Source organism: Theobroma cacao, chromosome 1 (assembly GCF_000208745.1).
Source record: "Theobroma cacao cultivar B97-61/B2 chromosome 1, Criollo_cocoa_genome_V2, whole genome shotgun sequence".
Taxonomy (NCBI): domain Eukaryota; kingdom Viridiplantae; phylum Streptophyta; class Magnoliopsida; order Malvales; family Malvaceae; genus Theobroma; species Theobroma cacao.
Window position 1 is genome coordinate 35,833,595 of NC_030850.1, and position 20,841 is coordinate 35,854,435.

The following is a 20,841-nucleotide window of genomic DNA, read 5'->3' on the forward strand; positions in this document are numbered from 1 at the left end:
AAACTGTGGAAAAATATTCTAATGCTAGGAAATCAGCACGAAGTCTTCATTGGAAAAAGAGGAAAAACAGAATGAATCCCGTATATAGGGTTTAAACTGGCTGTTTCACCATTGGCTCATGGTTCAATTTCCAATTGTAAAATGGTGAAAAACCGACAGGACCCCCAGATTGCTCATCTGTTTGAGATAAACCATGTTCTCCTGATTGGTACATGCTTTCGGAATTGGGATCAATCATTTGTTCTGGAAATTTGGCACCAATGCTGATAAAATTCGTGAATTGGGATCAGAACGATCAATGGGTTTATCTCCATGGCTCTGTAGATTGTCAGCAGTGGTCGGTCCAGCTGAGTTGAGCCAGAATCTTCACAAAGAGGGAAGGCCACTTTGATTGGGAAAGTAGTTTAATAATGTATAAAAAGATCAGAAGGCTAGCTGGCTACAGGAATATGTCGATGAACGTGCCTAATGCACATGCATTATCTCCCTCACCAACAAATAAAACTCCCACTTACACTCACTTGTACTAGTGCTACTACTATTTCTTTTGCGTTATCAACCTCACCATGTCACGTGATCCTTTCAATCCCCTTTCCTTTTTTTATCGAACTTTCACCAATTAGATATAACAATTAAAAAAAAAAAGAAAAAGAAAAAGGGATGGGTCGATTCATGCTGATCATATGATTGAGATCAGACCTTCCCCTATTTTGGGTCCCACCTAAAATCTCCCACTGGAAGAAGGCCCTTCATCCCCTATCAGAATCAGAAAGTGCCGCTGACAAAAGGCCAAAAAGGGCCGGTCCCACCACCACCAACCCCCATCTCTCGACTCTTACCGCTCATACTTCCTATGTAACCAAAATCATGGACTTTCACTCATTTCCAAGGTAAGATTAAGCTCTCTTTTTTTTTTTAATTAATACCTCATAAACAACTTTTATTTTAATAAAAGATTAACCTGGAATTTTATTTAATAAAATTATAAAAATATTTTTAAATATGAATAGATAGATTAATTTTGAATTAAAAATATTTTGATAATTTTATTGGATAAAATTATTAAAAGAATGTTAATTGAAAAAATACTGGTATGAATTGAATAAAAAATATAAATATCACGTGGAAATTTTTAAATTATTAAAAATAATAGTTTTTTTATTTTCCTTTATTAATTTTTAACTCTTAGCGTTTTTACGGGGATCCATGTGAGAACCCTTTATAGAGAGAGAATATTCGGAAGCGTCTAATCAGCTGCCCTACGGTGCATCACGTGGAAAGTCACTCTCGTTCACACTAAAACATTAGTATTCTCTCTGTACCTTTCAACGAAGCGTTAAAGAAGCAACCAATGGTGGTTGAAACTTTAATCTCCCAACCCCAACCCCAAACAAATTATTTAATGACCTTTGTCTCTTTTTTTTTTTTTTGTTCCTTTCTTTGGGTTAAAGAAAATTACTATTAAGTCATAGAAGAATAAATAAACTAAATAGAAAAAGGCCAAAAAAAAAAGGAAAAAGAAAATCGAAGCGTTTGATGAACATGGCCGACGGGCCCCAAAAGAGAGTACTGTCCGATTGAACGTGATTACAGTAACAACAACTGAGATTTTGTCAACACGTCAGCACACCTCGAAGTCATGCTGTTGGAGGCGGTGGTGGTGGTGGTGTTGACGGTAGGGTTGCTCTTGTTGTTGATGCTGCTGCTGCTGTTGTTGTTGTCTCAACATCTCCTTCTGTCTACGCAGCTCCAACACCTTCCGATGCGAGTTCGAGTGCTGAGTCAGCACGAATGTCGGACTGGCTGCGGGTCGGTACTCGGGAACAAGCCGACCCGATTTATACCGAACCCCGCACGCATTGCACAGTGTCTTGGGTCCTAACGGCCCCGTCCGCCACTGCGGCGTCTTCTCCGAGGCGCAGTGCGTGCATCGTCTCACCCCTCCGTCCACCGCTGGCGATGCTTGACGTTGGATTTCCTTTTTCGTCTTCGAATTTCCCGTAAAAGGAGCTGCCGCTTCCGACATCGTCGTCCAGGTCGTCGTTGTCTTCATTGCAGTTGCCGCTCTCGAACGCTTGCTCCTAGCTTTGCTCGAAAACGATGAGTCATTTCTAGGGTTTAGGGTCCCGGCGATCGAGTTCGATGGGAAGTCGGTGAAGGAATCCTCTACGAACTGCGACAGCCACTCCAGCTCAGCCACGTCATCACTCTGCAAAACAAGTAGCAAGAGTATACAATCTAATTACGCCAAAGAAAACCAAAAAAGAAAGTAAGTAAAAAAAAGGGAATTAATGGGGATAATAATGTAACAATATTATGTCATTACGGGAAGGCAAAGGTCGTGGGTGAAGTCGGCGGAGAAAGAGGGATGAAAGGCGGCGGAGGAGGAGGAGGAGGAAGCAGAAGCGTAGCTGAAAGGTGCTTCAGAAGGAGGGAATTGGTCGTTGTTGGTGGAAGCGGTGGAACTGGAAGCAGAGGAGAAAAGCTCTTCGTTAGACAAATCCAAAAGATCATCAATACGAAACAGTTCCGGAGCCGAAAGCCCGTACATATCCATTTCCTCTTCTCGTTTTCAAACAAAAACAACTAACTCTCTCAGCCCTCTTTCCGTTAAAAGAGAAGAGAGAGCGAGCTCCAGAGAAGAGACCAGGAGAGAGAGAGAGAGAGAGAGGAGGGAAAGGGAGAGAGGAAAGCGGAGTGATATATTGATGGGAAGAGGGGGCAGAGGAACGTGCAAGGAGTGAGCATGCAGTGTGAGAGAGAAAGAGATTGCCTGTGTAAGCGACTGATTGGCTTCTTTCTTTTGTTTTCTTTTCTTTTTTAACGGGAATTTATATGAATTATATAAAGCGTACAATTACAAACACATGCATGCATGCATGTGTTTGTCTATTATAATAATAATAGTACTAATAAAATAAAAAATACACTTTTTTTGCTCGTAATTTTATTTTTACAGAAATTAAAAATAAAATTTTAAACATAAATAATAACAATAATTACAAGTAAAAAAAAGAGACAGAGAGAGTAATAATAATAGTAAATCAATAAGTGACTAGTTTTACAAGTAATAGTAAGTTCCTTCAAGAAAAAAGTACATGGATGGATGGAATGAGACAACGATGGGAGTAATATGGCTCCACCACATGAAGTTACAGGGCATGCTATGGGCTCCTTTTGGCATACCTGCTCCCTTTCCTTCTAACAAATCACACTCATTTGCAGACCCTTTCTTCTCTTTTTTACTATCATCCAATTCCATACATACCTTAGGAGCCTTCACCTTTGTCTTCTTCTTCTTCCTTTGTTTACTTTCACCTTTTACTGTCACAATTCCTTCCTTCTAAGGACAAAAACAGAACAAATTTGCATCCTACTGCCTTCCTGTTACATTGGTAAATCTTTGTACGAATTAATGTCTCTTTTGGGGTACAATGATCTTTTTAACTAATCGATGTTTTAACTTTTTTTTTTTTAGTTTCTTACTGTATATGTAAAATTACGAAGGAGGTATCAAATGGAAACATCAAATAGAAATAGAGGATTTTCAATCGTAAATTCTTGTGTATATAATGTTATTAATTAAGGGAAGAAGAATTAAAATAGTAGAAAAATGTAGTAGTGTTACTTTATTGTATTCTATATAAGAACAAGCGAGCTTGACCTTTAGGCAGCATTTACATTTACTATATCCAATTAGGTCAAGAAAACCTTGTATGCCCTAGCTGGCTGCTATAGCATAATACCTACACCAAGTTCACCAATAACGAGACAGTTTTAGTTGTTAACATTAATTAATATAATGGCAGCAAATTTGCAATTGATTGATTCACTTTTTAGGGTTTTTAATTTCTATACATAACATAAGTCAAATTAGGGTGAGCATTAAGTTCAAATTAAAATAAGTGAATGGAATAGATTGAATTCATTAATTCGAGCCGATTTAAATGGCATGGAAGAAGTAATTAATTTATTCGTTTATTTTGATCAATTTTTAATATTTAAAATTTACAACTGAACTAATAAAAAATTTGATCGAGATAAGTTAATTTCAATTAATTTCAAACTTTTAATATTATAATTTGATCGATTTTTATTTTCTTTATTCATATTAGATTAATTAATTTTTGAACCAATCAAATGCTCACTCTTTTAAGTCAAACAATATCATAGAGGCAATATCCTTAACTTTGTGAACAGCTTTCTAACGGTCTGAATTGTAGTTGTCCAGCGGATTTGTTCCTGAAAAAGATGATAGACTCCTCAAAATTGAAAAAGGTCTGAAAACTCTAAGGATAGAGTCCATATAGCTTTACTATTTTAATAGTATAATTATTATAAGTTGAACCCCAAGGTTTCATGGGGGCACTTAATTGCAATAGCTCGGTAATGGAGAAGTGATTAATTTGAGATAAGATAAGTATAGCCATAAATGCTTCTTCTTTAAGAAACCACCTAAAGGCACCAATTCTTCTTCTTCTCCTTTTAATGGGCTTAGGGTTGTATTTGAATGCATATATATTCCTTTGACTTTCTACTAAATCGAAGCTGATAAAATAGTATTACAAGCATGAGTTTTAGGGCATGGCAGAAGGCAAAAAAAAATGTAAAGAAAAAGGTGGTAAGAAGCTTACCTCATTCAACTCAACTGCCCACAGCCCACTCATTCACGAGAAATTCTCTTTCTTTTTTTTTTGGGGGTGGGGGGTGTGGTGTGTGGGGTTTGCGGTTAGCCCTAAAGGCTATGGCCATTGCATTATCTGCGGTTAGTCATTGCTCATACCTGCTGAATTTATTATTCATCTCACACAAAAGCAAGCAGTGTCGGTAGGGTAAGAACTGGAAAGAAAAAGAGAAGGGTAACACCCTAGACCTAGTTATCCGTTTACCTTGTTTCATTGTTTGCATTTACTGGCAGCAACACATTGCCTTCTCTGTCTGTCATCAAACGTTTCTGGGTCAGAGTTGTTCTGTCACAAACACACACGCTTTCACTGCCAAATTATTTAAGTTTGTTAAATGCAGACAAAGCAATGGAAAATGACTTGTTATGTAGCAGGAGGAGGGGTGCATGGTTTTTATTATTTCTCTACCAGGTTTTCCAATTTACTACCCTACCATATTTCAAGGGTGGACTGTGAAGTGACCCTGTTGCTTCATGTTTCAGTATGCTGAAATGGGGGTTAGCAGGAAGTTTCTTAATCCCCGGGGGAAGAGAAGCAGCAAAGCAAAGGCAAAAGAAAGAAAACGTGGAGGCAGGCGGGGTAGCTGTAGCAATAAGATAATTAAGCTCAAAGGGACCACAAATATATTTTCTTCTTCCCCTGCTTAATTATTAATAACCAAAGGGAGAGTAACGGGGCGAAAAGAACTATGAAGAGAAAGAAACGGGCCGTGTTCCGTTACGTTCGTTGAGTTTTTATTATCCCTGACGCCAACCCACCCCCCTCCCATGATTAAACACTGAGAGAGTAGTAGGAAAGAAGGAGAGAGAGAGTTTTAACCTACTACGACAACTGGTCACAACTGGCACTCTTTCTTTCTTTTTCTCTTTCTCTTGTTGAATTCGTTTGTTTTTGGGCTTGTAGATGGCAAGGCAATTATACAAGGAGAGGAGTTGGGTGGCGGTGGAGAGAAAACCAACGAAGCCTGTCTTTTCCTCTTTCTTTTTTTGAAAGGAAAGTACAAATCCCGTACATTCATTGCACCGCTTTGGTATTTCCTCCTTTTTGTCATATTGACGTTTTTCTTTTCACCTCTTAACAAATTGACGTGACGATAATCATCAAAATATGCAAAACAAGGGCTCTTGCCAGCCAGTCTCAGACTGTCTCTGTCTCCCTTTTATTACATTAATAAAATCAGGGATGGTTTAATAATTTTAAAAAATTAAAATTAAATATTTAAATGAGGTATTTTTTATTAAAATAAAAAAATTATTAGATTTTTTAGTTAAATTTTTAATTCAATAAATCAACTATCATATAAAATAAAAACAATATAATAATATAATATAAATTTTAAATTAAAATAAAAAATTTATAAATATTAAAATAATAATACTGAATTATTGAATATTTATTACAAATAATAAATGAGACTCACGGTTTTATGAAAATAATAGTATAACAGACTTCTTGCATGAAAGTTAAAAGAAAAAAAGAGTTAATGAGAAAAAATGATTCAAAAGTAGATATTATTAATTGAAAAAAATAATTGATTTTATATATAAAAAATAACTATTGAAGATGATTAAATACGTTAATCGATTGAAAATAAAAAAAAAATTGTTGAAGATCATTAAATATATATTAATGTTAGTTGATTGAAAATAACAAAAATAATTAAAAATATATTATTTTTAGATTTATTAAGCGTATGATTAGAGATGTGAGAGAATATATTATTTTATTAATTATCTTAACTTTTATATAAGAAACGAGTCAAATAGTTGAGAATTAATAAAAATATGAAAGAAAATATAATATACATATTTATTAAGTCTAAGAGAATAGATAAATATTTTATTAATTATATTAAATTTTTATATATTATTAATATAATTAATTATATTATTATTATTATTATAAAATTAGAGATCTATAAAAATTTAAGATCTAAAACCACCGCTTTGGTGGCTTTACCTTTGAACCGACACCAAATAAAATATGAGATAACTATTAAACTTATAAGTAAGAGTTTTCTTTTATTACGATAAACGCATGTTACGAATTTTAGATAAGAGTCGGTACGTCTCATATCCACTGTGTTTTAAAAGTATTTTTAACCTGTTGGTGTGGATTATGTGTGTGTCACGTGACGTGCTATTAATGTACTGAATTACAGGGAAAAATAAACCTATTGGTTTTTTTTTTTAATATTCTCTGCAGCAGAGTCTTTGGACGGTTGGATATTATATAAAGCTTGCGAAAGAAAGAAAGAAAGGAAGAAAGAGAAAATAAATAATGAGGAGGAGCAGCTGCTGCTGGCTAAGGTTTCGGCATTGGTGGAAGAGACATGGCATCACGTGACATGGAAAAGTGGTGGTGATCCCGAAGCATCAGCATGGCACGTGCGTAGCCATGTGCCTATAAACAGGATGGATGGATTATAATACCCTTACGTGACGTGATGATGTATTTAATTACACTAAAAACTACAACTACTGTTTACTTTACTTCTCATTCTAACTACTTGTACTACAATTTCCCACTACTACTTTTTCCTTTTTTAAAAGGCATTTTTTTAATTGGATTAGCCGAGGATCTTGGATATTCCCTGATTTAAATGTTTTTAATCGTTTCGAAATTAAATTTATATTTAATGTATTGTTAATATTTAATAATTATAATTTAAAAAATATTAATATTAATATTAAAATTTTTTATACGTTTTTAAATTAATATTTTATAATTAAGTGATACGTCGCAACATAAATTGAAGCATGACTATTATATTTCAATACTGAATTGTTTAGATTTGGGCCCGGTACCCGAACTAATCGAAGTTGAAACAATACTTTTAATGGGCCAGAAGGGCCCAATATGTGCATTCACGTGGGTGTTGTACACCCACAGGAGACAGCCCGATCTTGAAAATAATAAAATCATTTAATAGTCTCCCCCACTAGGATTTTCTTTTTCTTTTTTTGGGTAAAAAACACTTGATTATTCAGTATATATATTTATCCTAGAACTTGTAAAAATTAAGCAATTCATCATAATAATGCCCATAAATAAGCCATAGGCAATTAAGGTAAAGATTAACCAGAAAAACAGAACCTCAATCCTTGCGGAATGATGGGTTCATTCTGTTCCGACAAGCACTGCTGAAATCGTGCCTCATCAAAGAAGTATGTACAGCTCTGGGGAACCCCTACACCCCCGATAATGTAGCAGCCACATGTTAATAAGAAGCAAGGGGGGGAAGGACACCATAACCAACCTGCTGTAAATGCACGTGTGCCCATGTGTAGAATCACGTGGCCTTTTCTTCTACGTACAACATGAACATTGCCAATGGGCCATTTCTAAAATCTGCACTCAATGAAGATACATCAAAGAGATAACTCTTAATTAATAACAGCAATATGGTACACCCGAGAAACACAAGGACAAGTACACGTCGACCCAACCCTTAATTGAGGACCGAAGCCTTATGGTTTATGTGTCCAGGTCAAAGAATACCAAGAAGCCATTGATCATAGTCTTCCCACAAATTTCGAAAGTACAAAGTACCTAAGCAACCTGCTCAGCCATGTCGACAAAACATAATGACTTAAGAATAATGCCATGGGTGATGTGTCTCAATCTAAAAGCAAACTACAAGCTGCAAAATAGTGGCCATAAATTATTCGGCTCTATTAACATACAAAATTACAGTTATATTTGACTATCTAATGAAAACTCTGCTAAAGTAGTATAACAAGATATGTCAAAAGTTGGACGGTAAGCAACCAACAGGTATAAAGATGCATAAGCCTGAAACTAAACTCCTCAGTGAAAAGGCCACTACCTCATCTCCTCCTCCTCCTCTTTCTGCGCCTTTCACTTTCATCAGAACCTGACGAATTTGACTCTGAGTCAGAACTAGCAGTTTCTGAATCAGATGAACTCGAGCCCCCAGATTCAGACGAGCTCGAGCTCCCAGATTCAGGTTCTGCTTCTGAATCAGATGCTGTTTTCTGTTGTTGCATGATAAGCCGTGGCATGTTCTTCAAATACTCACGCAAATTCTCAGTGATACCACCAAGCCCAATGGAAGTGAAAAAGTTGATGGAAAATCGTGTGTTCTTGGGATTATCTCTTGGGAAAATAGATTCAAATGAATCCAGCATCGTGGGATCTGAAAGCCGCTCATTCAGTCTGCGAATTCCAAGATGCTCTGATAATTCCTGTACCATTACCAAGTATCAAAATCAACATAACAGCTTTATGCAGAAAAAAGAAATCAAATAGTTGACTAGCATATGAGATAAGTTCTAGACAAGAAAAAAGAAAAAATGAGTTAAACAAAAGGTTTGCTTCCAAACAGAAGATTATACTTTGTGATGTTTCTCAATTTATCCACCAACTAAACTCATTTATCCTAACGATTCCAATGTCCTACAGGAAATGGATTTGTTATCACTTGAAATGCCTCAGAACTGGACATGATAGAAATCAACATACTAATATTTGTTTTATATCATTTAAGTACCCAACTTTAAACCAACTGCCCAAATGCATTGGTTCATATTTTTACCCAACTCAAAAGAATTGGCAACTTTGTTGTTTACAGATGAAAAGAAACAGGTAAAATATCGAATACTCTTTAACTTACCTGGAAGAGAATCTTGATGAAAATTCGGGAAGAAGAAGTTGTGTCCTCCTCAGTTAATCGTATATAGGCTAGCACATGCCAAGGCAGAGCATCTGTGCCAAGTAAATGTGCAAAAAACTTCGCCACATTACGTAACTTGTTTGTTTCAAGACGATGAATCATAGAATACTGCTGAACGAAGCATTGATCAAAATTTTCCTGATAGACTTTGTTGATCATGCAAAAACGCTGCCCCAGAAGACCATAATATCGAAGGTAAGTTCTCTCTTGACTGCAGCACTCCAACAGCATAACGCATAACTCCATCTGCACAACCAAAATCAAGGTGACAAGTTTCTTAGAATGCAACAATAGGAAACAGGAAAACTGACCCCACCGTAAAAGAAAGGGAAAGCTATTCAGTTTTGCAAGAGAGGGAGGGTAAATACATATACTCTACAAAGCCAGAAGGAAAATATTGAGTTTTCTTGAGGAAAGGCAAACACCTCTGATTGACTTACAATAATTGTACCATCATTTGTATCACCTTACCTCTTGACCTGGCTCAAGCTTAATTTTCAGCAGCTTGTGTCCAGCCTCTTCAAAATCTACACTGGACATGATTGTCAGGTAGATTGTCCTCCGAAGATTTATAAGATTTGTCTCTGTCTCATCTCTTATTTTCATCTGCTGCTCATCTTCTTCATCAGTTTCGTCATCATCATCGTCATCCTCCTCATCACCTGAAGCCACATCAGACCCCTCTTCATCATCGGATTCCTCACCAAGAATGGTTTTCTTCAACTCTTCATAACGCTTTTCATTCTCCAAGAACTGAGGATCTGGTTTGAAAATGTCTGCACGAAGGACAATTAAAGGTATTGACAATCACATACCACAGCGAATGAACCAAGCAGGGTGAGTCATCAGTAAAAGAATAGCTAAAGACATTTTGAGACATACCAAGGGTGATCTCTGGATCTATCTCATCTTGGAGAGATATTTCGTGAGTTAATTGGTCCTCGTGCTCAACAAGGTCTAGTTCTGAACGAACAGCAGGGTACCCCTGGGAAAACAAAGTTTTAAGTTGTTGCTATTGTCAGATGCTGAGTATTAGCAAAGGTACGTGTGACCTAAAATTTTCAAAGGAATTCAAAAGAATTATTTAGGGGAAACGAAAGACACCTGAAACTTGGCTTTCCTTATAGCAAATAAGCCCTCTATCAGAAATTGAACACGTTTATCTATCTCCCCTTCATGAAGAATGCCCCGAAAACGCTCAAAAATACCTGTAAACACAACATGCAACATTAATTGAGAAGGAAAACAAATGAATAGTCTCATAAGGTACCAGTAGACTAGAATCACCAAAGGGGTGTGTGTGTGAGAGAGAGAATAACCAAAACTTTTTCCTTTACTTTGTTTCACAGAAAATTACACAAACACTAAACTAAATTTCTATTATTAATTGTAAATAGCTTCCTGCAGTAACCATTACAAAGCAACCAAGATGATGGAATTCAAAAACCTAACAAATAAAGTCATATCATAATATAGTTTTTACCATTGTGGATGAAATATTTTTAAAACCAGTAAACAGTAACTTTTTCAAACCTAACTCATCTAAGAGACCAGCATGATAACCACACTTTAGGTTATCAATTAAATGAAGTTCATCTTAGATTATTCAAGAAGCTAAAGCAAGATAAACAGACATGCCCAGAAAAAATTATTTGTCATGCATTACATGTATGATTAACAAAATGCAACAGAAGGCATTTCATGCATTCCAACAACATAATTTTATGAAATCTAAACCAGTATCAATCATAATACAGAGAAGAAAAACCACTGCATTATACATAATTCAAACAGTAGCACTCACCATGGAGGCCTTTTGGTGAGAGATCCTGAAGTAATGATCCACACTCGGTAACAAAACCAACGGCCACCTCAACACTGTCATCAGTAGGGTTCTCCAGCAAAACAGTGAGCAGTTCCAAAGCAATAATCTCATGAGCCACTTGCTGGTTCACAAGATGTGCTATAAATTTAACGGCAGCTAATAATTGAGGCTGTCCAATAAAAGAGACAGTCAGTAACACACCCAACTGGAAAAAGCGGTACCCTTTAGACAATGATAAATAAATAATTAGAATTAGTCAAGAATGGAGCAAATACTCACCTTGTCATTCCGCTTATATGCTCTCTTAAGCTGCAAAACAATCCTTCTCAACAACAAATCCCCCACCTCAGGAAACTTGGTGTTAACAACGGCCACAAATGCAGCAAAAACATCTGTGAACCCTGGAGATGCCATCTGAGATTTCATACATGAACGACAAAAGAGACCCCTTCCTCGAATAAGATTCTCAGCAAAGAGTTCTGGAATAATATTCTTTATATTAGTAGCATTGACTTTGTTAACTAGTCCATTGATACTTTTTCTAAGCGCATCCCATGTTAATCGCTGATATTCAACACTGCTCTTATCTTCTGTCTCCTTCATCATTCTTGCTAGTTTAAATGGAGGAATATAAACTCCTCCACTCCTACCTAAATTCGCCGTATCACCATTCAAGTTGTTTTGTTGCAAAGCTGGTTGTTTCTGCTTGATTTCTCCTTCTTCTTTCTCCTTAAAACTGTTATCATCTCTGCTTCTACGGCTGGGCTGATTATCATTGTCTCTCCTATCACTTTTATTCTCGCGTTCTTTATTTCTTTGGGACCTTCTTCTGTAATCCTCATCATCATCTGAATCATGCCGTGAATGACGGTGTCGGTCCCTATGTCTGTACCTATCTTCTTCAGATTCCCGCTGTCTATGGTTATGCCTATCCCTATGTCCATTGTCATGCCTATTCCTTCTATCCCTTTCTCCCCTCCTATCTCTCTTGCCTCTCTTCTCTTCCTCATCAGAGGATTCAGAATTTTCCTCCACTGCATCTCTCCGCCTATTCCTATCATCATCACGAAGTCTCTCTCTTTCTCGCTTTCTATCTCTAGCGGCATGCTTGTCTTCTTCTTCATCAGAAGATCTAGAATGTTCTCTCCGCTTGCTCTTACCATCATCATCACGAATTCCTTCTCTTTCTCTCCTTCTATCTCTATTGTCAAGCTTATCTCCTTCTTCATCATCACCATCATGAATTCTTTGTCTTTCTCGTTTCCTATCTCTATTGGCACGGTTGTCTTCTTCATCAAAAGATCCAGGACGTTCTCTCTGCCTATTCTCACCAACATCACCATCTTGATTTCTTTCTTTTCCTCCTCCTCTTTTGCTTTCACGCCTCCTATCTCTATTAGCACGTTTGCCTTCTTCCTCATCAGAAGATCCAGAATGCTCTCTCCGCCTATTTTCCTCCTCCTCGTCATGGATTTTTTCTCTTTCTCGCCTTCCATCTCTATTGCCAAGCTTGTCTTCTTCATCAGAAGATCCTGAATGTTCTCTCCGCCTATCCTTAACATCATCATCACGAATTCTTTCTCTTTCTCGCTTCCTATCTCTATTGGCACGCTTGTCTTCTTCATCAAAAGCTCCAGAGCGTTCTCTCCACCTATTCTCATCACCATCACCATCTTGATTCCTCTCTTGTCCTCCTTCCCTTACGCTTCCGCTTCTTCCACCTCTATTACCACGCTTTGCCTTCTTCCTCATCAGAAGATCCAGAATGCTCTCTCCGCCTATTCTCCTCCTTCTCATCATGATTCCTTTCTCTTTCTCTTCCACGCCTTCCCCTATCTCTATCTGACCTAGAATGCCTGCTATCACGATTACGACGCCCACCACTCTCATCTCTCGAATCATCATCACTCGATTCACCGTATTGCCTAGCCATATTATAAAATTCCTATCGAATACGGAAAAGCGCGGCGAAGAAGGTGTTGAAAACCGAAACAACTAGGATAACAGAAATTCGACAGAAAGAACAAAAGGCCTCTAACCAGAGAAATTAGAAGAGAAGTAAAGGAGCGAGGTAAGGCTGACCTGAGTGAGTGTCGCGAGGGCTCGAATTAGAGAAGCAGCGAGGAAACGCTGTAATTTGAATTAGAGGAAAGTCGGATGCGGTTTCGAAGAGAGATAAGGGCAAATAGCTTGGGCTGAGATGGGATAATTTACGAAGCTCATTGGCCCAATTAATAGAATTGGGCTTTTATTTCTTTGAAGCCTGATTTTGAAGGATATTCGGCCTTTTACAACAAGATTATAAAATTACCTTAATAAGTAATAATTTATCATCACATAAAGGTTTTTTCTTTTTTCTTCTTTTTTTTTTTGTAAAAGGGAAATTAAATTAATCAAAACAATAATTTACACCATTCTAGTCCATGATATGCCCAGTTTATCTGTCAATAAAATAGAAGAGATATGAGGAGGTGGAACATTAAAAATATATAAGCCTATCTCAAAGTCTTCATGCTTTGTTACCATCTAATTGGCGCCTCAGTTGATCTCACGAAATATGTGAGTAATAGTACAGTCCCAATTTCGTTGTAGCAGCGCCTTAATCTGCCTTAATTAATTTGGACATGGATCCAGAGAAGAGTTGGAACTTGATACCTTTTGAATAGCCACCATTGAATCTGCTTCTATTTGCACCTTGTTAAAATCCCTCTCCCAACATAATTTAAGGCCTTGGAGAATTGCCCAAAGTTATGCTACAAGTGGGTATGTTACTACTCCCACACAAAACCAAAAAGCCAGTTCCCTTCATCATCTATACTAGTATTTTTTAATTTTAAATAAAATTAATTATATTATAAAGACAAAAATTTGGTTTAGAAGAATCGTGAAAATAGAGAAAATATGATATTATTTGTCAATCTACTTGTTGAAAAGATGAAAAAGTAGATAAAAATTTATTTTCTTTTCGCCTTTTTGCTTGCTAAATTTGAAAAATGAAAATTACAAAAAAATTCTTAAATTATCTGAACAAAAATTAAACAAACTTTTATTTTTTTTATTATGCTCAATTAAACTCTTAAATTTTTGTTTTAAATTAACTAAGTTATCATTAATTAAAATTTCATTTATCATATTTTATCCACATCTGCATCACTTGACATAAAATAATATACAATATTATGACTAATAACAATTAAATAATCATTTATTATAAAATTTTATTTGATTTAAAATAAAAAATATAATAACTAATAAAATTTTATTAAAATTTTCTTAAATAGTTTAAAAAATTATTGTGTTAAAAATAAATACTTTTGTAATTTGTAAGGCCTCGACTCACATCGTTCTTATTTTCTCCCCTTTGATCTTTGCAATTTAAAATAATTTATTTTTGTAAATAAGGATGGCACAAAATTATCACAGCTTCTCAGATTAACAGATTCCTCTCTGCATTGAAACCTGTTAGGAAAATGCTCAACTGTTCTTCCCCAAATAATCATCGTACAACAAAAGGGGAATGATGGTCTTAATCACATAACAAAACAAACATATATATTCAATTTAAGACCAATAACAGGAATAAACATGAAACCATAACCCTCTTCAATGTTAGAAAATGGCATCCGAATCCCTTGCCCAAAATTAACCTACAAAGACGACCGTTAACAATGAAATCAACCCCACTAATCTTGATCCTGACTTTCATCTTTGACAAGCTTGATCATATCATCAATTCGAAGAATTGTTATGGCTGCTTCAGTTGCAAACTGGCAAAGAGAGAATGGGAAACTACTACATTAGCCGGTTGGGTGCAAAGTTGGATAACATACTCAAATCAAAACTCACACGTTTTTTACCTGAATAATCTTCACTTTGCTCATCGCAGGCTCAATGACTCCAGCTTCTAAGTTGTTACGAACAGTTCCATTGGAAAGGTCCAGACCCATGCTGCAACATCGAAGAGGAAGCATATTTGAATACAGAACGAATGTCACATTCAGTGCCAAAACTCTCAATTATCCAATATTTTCTTTGATGAAATTACTTTTGTTCACTGTTATATGTGCAATGTATACCTTGAAAAATGTTTCTTATCAGCCTTGGTTTGAGCAGTGTGGTGGTAAGCCCGAAGTTTTGCAACTAATTCAGTGGCATCCTTGGCAGCATTGACCGCAAGCACCTATGAATGATCAATGTCATTGATGTAAGTAGTTACTTACCATATCAAATGATAAAAGATAAATGTCTGCACAAGCTGCAGCCTAGCCATAACTAATGCTACCTTTGGTATAATCAATAGTGATTCAGCAAACTCTGCAATTGCCAACTGTTCTCGTGATCCTAAAGTTGTGGCAAGATACTCCAAATACACAGACAAAGCAGCTTCAACTGCACCTCCGCCGGCTACCACCTAACATTTCCAACACCAAAATGGAGGTTAAAATGCATTACAAACATTGCATTATGACTATTGATCTAAACACTGAGGAAATATTAAAATAATCTCTCCAAATAAACCACCAAAAGACAAACAGCCATATCGTATTAAAGACGCTACCACTAGAAATCCATATTCTAACAATTTAAATTCTATCAACCAGCTAATGAGCTCAAGTAAATTATTCTATCATTAACATCAATGTTGCATCTTGAAACTCAAAAAAATTAACATTAGGCAGTAAGAGTTTGAGGTTACCGTATTCGACTCAAGGGTCCTCTTCACAATAGATAAAGCATCATGTAGAGCTCTCTCCATCTCATCAAGCATATAGTCATTTGCACCTCTAAGGATTAAGGAAACCTTGGAAATGGTTAAATGAGAAGAGTCAGTCTCATGTGGTCATTACAAATCAAAAGTTATTGCCAACATGTGACAATCTATATACTAAACTCGGATACATAATTTCAAAACCATTATTAGCTTGCTTAACATTTTTGCACCAATAACAGTGACATATTAACACAGTGTTGCCTTTGGCTTCAACCCGTGATAGCACGTCTCATATCAAAATAGCCCACAAAGTTGTTTTCAAGATATAAAAAAAAAATTAATAAGAAAGGGCAGAAATATCTGAAGATACTTTATCTCAACCAGGATTTAAAGGAATTAGATTCCAAGTTTGGAAAAAAAATGAGCAAGTTTAGAAGTTATAAATTTTACTCAGAGAGCAAAACACACACCGCACTTGTACTTTTGGTCCCCTTGATCATAACCACGTCATCATCAGCAATGCGCTCCTCCACAACTTCATCTGCATATCCAAGAAATGATGAATCAAAAGTTTCCTCCCCTTCCATATCAGCAAATGTAGAAACCTGCAGATCCATCAGCAAGGAAGAATATTATTAGAAAAAGGCATTTGGTAGGCATTAATAGGCCGTTTCAAACTACTAAGAGTTGTGAGAGTAATGACACAAAGTTCTTTATTTTTTTTTAAAAAAAAAGGCAGTCAACACAAATCCAAGCTTCTCATTTTTTTTCAAAAAAATTGTAAATAACAAAGTTAAAGTGACGAATGATGCAGCCCTAACTAAGATATATTCCCATTAGCTCAATAAAACACAATTCAGTTTGGCAGGATACAGTCCTAGCAAAGGATTAATTATTAATCATGAGCTTTAATTAATTCAATACCATAAGCACCGTGAATATGAACTACGTTATAGCACAAACTATAGCCTACAGTAGAGAATGCAAATATTCCGATGGTTATGACAATTATTATGACTTTTAAGGTTGAGTACGAACATACCATTGTTGCACCAGTTGCCTTAGCAACATGGCGCATATCCTCTTTTCGAACACGTCTGACAGCTATAGCCCCAGCCTCCACGAAATACTGAAAAAGCAATGAAGAATATTAATTTTAAAAATAAAAATCACAAAACAAGAAAGCAATTAGACAAAAACAAATACAAAAGAAGCTTGCCTTGAGTGCCATGTCATCAATTCCTTTTGTAGTCAGAACAACATTGGCTCCAGCTCTAAGAAGTTTCTCAATACGTTCTTTTGTCATATCAGCTTCTCTGTTTAGACATAGACATCATCAGTGTCACATTTTATAGATATGTATGGCTGTTTAAAATTTACACTAGGCATGCTCTAGATAATATGATAAACTTTTATGTATTGCAGACACACCACAAAAATTAAAAAAAAAAAAAACCAAGGAAAGAAGCTGTAAATGAGTAATCCACAATGGTGACTGCAAACAGCTTAAGAATGTAAAGATTATCACCTCTGACGAATTTTCTCAAGCTCCCTAGGATCTGTGACCAAGACTTGGACTCCCAACTGCATTTTTGTCTTCTGAAGATTAAAGTCAAGACAAGCAATCTTGGCAGGGGCAACTCTTAAGGGCATTCCTTGGGCAGCACGACCAGTGTTAAGAGCATACCCATTCAGCAGGTAGCTCTCTCTGGCACTTTTTCCATGTGCTTTCAAAATATTAATTCCCTGCAATATGAAGAAAGCAACTAATGACTGAAAACAGATACAATGAAGCTCCAATCACAGATAATGACGCCATCTTGTAACATGAGCTCGTTTGAGAATCTTTATAAGAAATGCATTAATCAGAGTTCAACTATCTTACCTTGATTGGATATTTGACTTCTCCTCGTGCATTGGTCATCTTTACTGCTAGAACTGCTTCTACAACCTATGCAGACAAATTCAATACATGAGCTAAACAAGCATGCTTCAGGTTTGATCCCTCGTATCTCATAAACGATAGGAAAGAAAGCATTTAATGATTTCTATTCATTAAACAACAAGATAAGATACGGCAAAATTAAAAAATATAGAAATAGTACTGCTGAAACCAGAAATCCTTATAATAGCACGGGGAAACAAAGTTAAAGATATATATTTGCAGCAAGTGTTTTTGAACGTGAACACAGGTGCATCAGCATAGGATGTCAAGTTTATCCAGGCAAAAATAGATAGAGCTTAGAAGGAAAGGAAAATATGGCAGTTAAACGAGTCTTCAGATGGCTGAGAGTTGAAAAATAAGTTTAAATTACTGAGCTAGGCATGATCATACCAAATTAGCAAAGAAGTCACTGTCACCAGCTATCAGCTTCGAGGACATGCTTGTCTTGGCACAATTTATTAGAGAATCTTTCCCAAGCTTCTCAACCTAATAAAGAAAAATAAGGATGAGTAGAATAAAGGCACAACAGCTATCGAACATTGCAACACCAAAAGATCAATAGCATAGAAGTCAATCAGTTTTAGGAAATTACATATTTCACACTAAATCATTCCATATGAGAACAGAATATAAGGAATAAGATAAGGCAGAGTAATTTGGATGTCGTACAGCAAACCCCCTAATGTAATCAAAGTGATAAGAGAAGTCATGGCAATCAGAAGTCTTTATACAAATGAAAACAGATCTATACCAACTGTCATATATGGAAACCAAATTGTCAGATTTCACATGCAAGTTAATTATTATTCACTTTTCAATCGCTTCTCCATAAGGCACTTACTTTCACTGCCAACTTTTCTTCAACATATTTGCATGCTTCCCTCATAGCAAGCTGCTCAAATAAAAAACCCAAAAACATGTTCAGATTATGCCATATGGATATCTTATAGACAGAAAAATATGAGCATGCTAGAGGAGGAAAAAGTTACTCACTCTGTAGCCACTAATTATAGATGTTGGGTGAATTTTATTCCTGACCAGGTCATTCGCTCTCTGTCAAATTGTAAGTAAATCACATATTATCAAGTCACTATCTCTCAATAGTAGAAACATTCTTAAAAAGCAACATGGCTCCTAAATGAGTATTTTTTTTATACATATATAAAACCTCTAAATAAATGGATGCAGTTACCTTGAGAAATTCTGCAGCTACAATAACAACCGAGGTTGTTCCATCACCAACTTCTCGATCTTGAAGCTCAGCCAACTCTACAAGTACCTGCCACCTCAAAGAAGAAGATTGAACATAAATTACAGCAGTAAAGGAATACGGCAACAGCAAATGTCTCATTTCAACATGCAAAATCTGGCTATTTATCCACCTTGGCAGCTGGATGCTCTACTTCTAACATCTTGAGGATCGTAGCACCATCATTTGTTATCGTTACATCACCGATATCATCGACAAGCATCTGAAAACAATCGACAAACCAAGCAGCCAGTTAACTTAAATCATCAAAACAGATACACAGCCAAATCAAAATTTTAAAAGTTTTTAAAATAAAAACAACTGCAGCATCACTGGCACATCAATAAATCTTATAAGAACATTACAGCAGGACATTTTCCTGAAAACATTGTAATAATCATCCACCTCGCACTAAAATTAAAACTACAAATACTTCATTTTTTAAATAATGTTTCCAAATCCAGCCCAATCATAAAACAAAAAAGAAAATATAACCAAAAAAACAGAAAATAAAATTAATACTAGGGCCAAAGCAAAAGGGATTTCGGCATTTCCACAGAAACCAACGAAGGAAATCGTTGCTGTCTAATACCTTGTCGAGTCCAACTGGTCCAAGTGAGGATTTAACAATGTTCGCAACTGCTTGACATGCCACCACTACCGAATGACAAAGAAAAAACGATGAAGAAAAAACAAACAAACAAATTTCAGTGAAATTTGTTAAATAAACAAAGCACGGCAGGGAAATAAAAGGGAGAGAAGGAGATAGTACCATTTTGAGTGCGAACGTCCTGACCAGATTGACGCTCGCCTAGAATATCTGGTGCTTGTGCTGCAATCGACATTTACGGCTAAAGATTCAAAAAAAAAACAAAGGAAAAAGAAGGGAGTGAAAGAAAAAGAGTTGGAGACGAAACCCTAGATCGGGATCTGTGGGTGGAGAAGAAAGGGACTTGCAGAATTAGAAGAAAGGGAAGTAGGAAGTGGGAAATGACTCTCGCTCGAATGTTCGAAAGAGAGGCTTTAGGTTCAGGGTTCTACACTTCTTCTACTCTGCTTGATAGTTTAATGGGGGGTTTTTTGCGTGAGCCAGAAAGAGAAAGGGTTATACCAGACGACGTCGTGTTAGGTCCAAAATGATGATTGTGGAGACAAAAAACCGGGAATTTTCCTTGGGGTACATTTAACCCTAAAGCCCGTAAGCCTTCTCCTGAAGCCCAACCCAATTTTGTGGATTTATCTCCTCGCTCGACCCTTTTTTTAAAATAAATAAATGTCATATTTTAAAAATATTTTAATATGATATCTATATTAAAATTTTTAATGTGATATTCCAATTTTCATTTTTATTTTCAATGCGTCCTAACATCTAATATTGTTAAAAAAAATTGACAATTTCAATGAATCAAGTAAAACAAATTTTGTGAGCAAATAAATATCACATATTTTTTCGAGTTAATAAATAAAATACATACTTGATATAATCTCATTTGTTATTTTTTAGTTTTTTTAAAATAATTAAAAAATTAGAAAATAACATTGTACATTTAAAAAATAAAAAAATTTATAAAATAAATTTTTATTTTGAAAGGCATATTATTTAATATTAAAAATCAACCTTGTATTGTGAGAGTATATTCCTAATTTTGTAAATATTTATATATATATATATATATATAAGTTGAATATGTGATAATGTAACAATAATTATACATCCCAAGCATAGAGAA

General features: G+C 35.7%; 3 protein-coding genes across 5 annotated transcripts; all 3 read right to left on the reverse strand.

The window, feature by feature from the left end:
• On the reverse strand, positions 1,511–2,802 carry LOC18614387 (GATA transcription factor 4). The gene is made up of 2 exons (XM_007052130.2): positions 2,327–2,802; positions 1,511–2,209 (listed from the first exon to the last, which is right to left on the reverse strand). Exons 1-2 carry the CDS (start codon positions 2,555–2,557, stop codon positions 1,622–1,624), a joined length of 819 nt encoding a protein of 272 aa, XP_007052192.2. The 5' UTR covers positions 2,558–2,802; the 3' UTR covers positions 1,511–1,621.
• LOC18614389 (pre-mRNA-splicing factor CWC22 homolog) lies at positions 7,718–13,361 on the reverse strand. 3 transcript variants are annotated; one of them, XM_018129755.1, is made up of 8 exons: positions 11,486–13,361; positions 11,186–11,375; positions 10,486–10,589; positions 10,264–10,366; positions 9,853–10,157; positions 9,322–9,627; positions 8,515–8,893; positions 7,718–8,036 (listed from the first exon to the last, which is right to left on the reverse strand). In XM_018129755.1, exons 1-7 carry the CDS (start codon positions 13,109–13,111, stop codon positions 8,516–8,518), a joined length of 3,012 nt encoding a protein of 1,003 aa, XP_017985244.1. In that variant the 5' UTR covers positions 13,112–13,361; the 3' UTR covers positions 7,718–8,036; position 8,515. The 3 variants fall into 3 exon arrangements, with proteins under 3 accessions (XP_017985244.1, XP_007052195.2, XP_007052194.2); XM_007052133.2 differs by having other exon boundaries at positions 7,757–8,246; XM_007052132.2 differs by lacking the exon at positions 7,718–8,036 and having other exon boundaries at positions 8,053–8,893.
• On the reverse strand, positions 14,631–20,166 carry LOC18614390 (T-complex protein 1 subunit alpha). Its single transcript, XM_018114197.1, has 17 exons — positions 19,884–20,166; positions 19,704–19,768; positions 19,245–19,334; positions 19,055–19,141; positions 18,856–18,915; positions 18,704–18,754; positions 18,253–18,348; positions 17,803–17,868; positions 17,446–17,663; positions 17,137–17,233; positions 16,960–17,046; positions 16,388–16,522; positions 15,903–16,007; positions 15,489–15,617; positions 15,283–15,386; positions 15,064–15,154; positions 14,631–14,973 (listed from the first exon to the last, which is right to left on the reverse strand). The coding sequence occupies exons 1-17, from the start codon at positions 19,954–19,956 to the stop codon at positions 14,890–14,892; spliced, it is 1,638 nt and encodes a 545-aa protein (XP_017969686.1). The 5' UTR covers positions 19,957–20,166; the 3' UTR covers positions 14,631–14,889.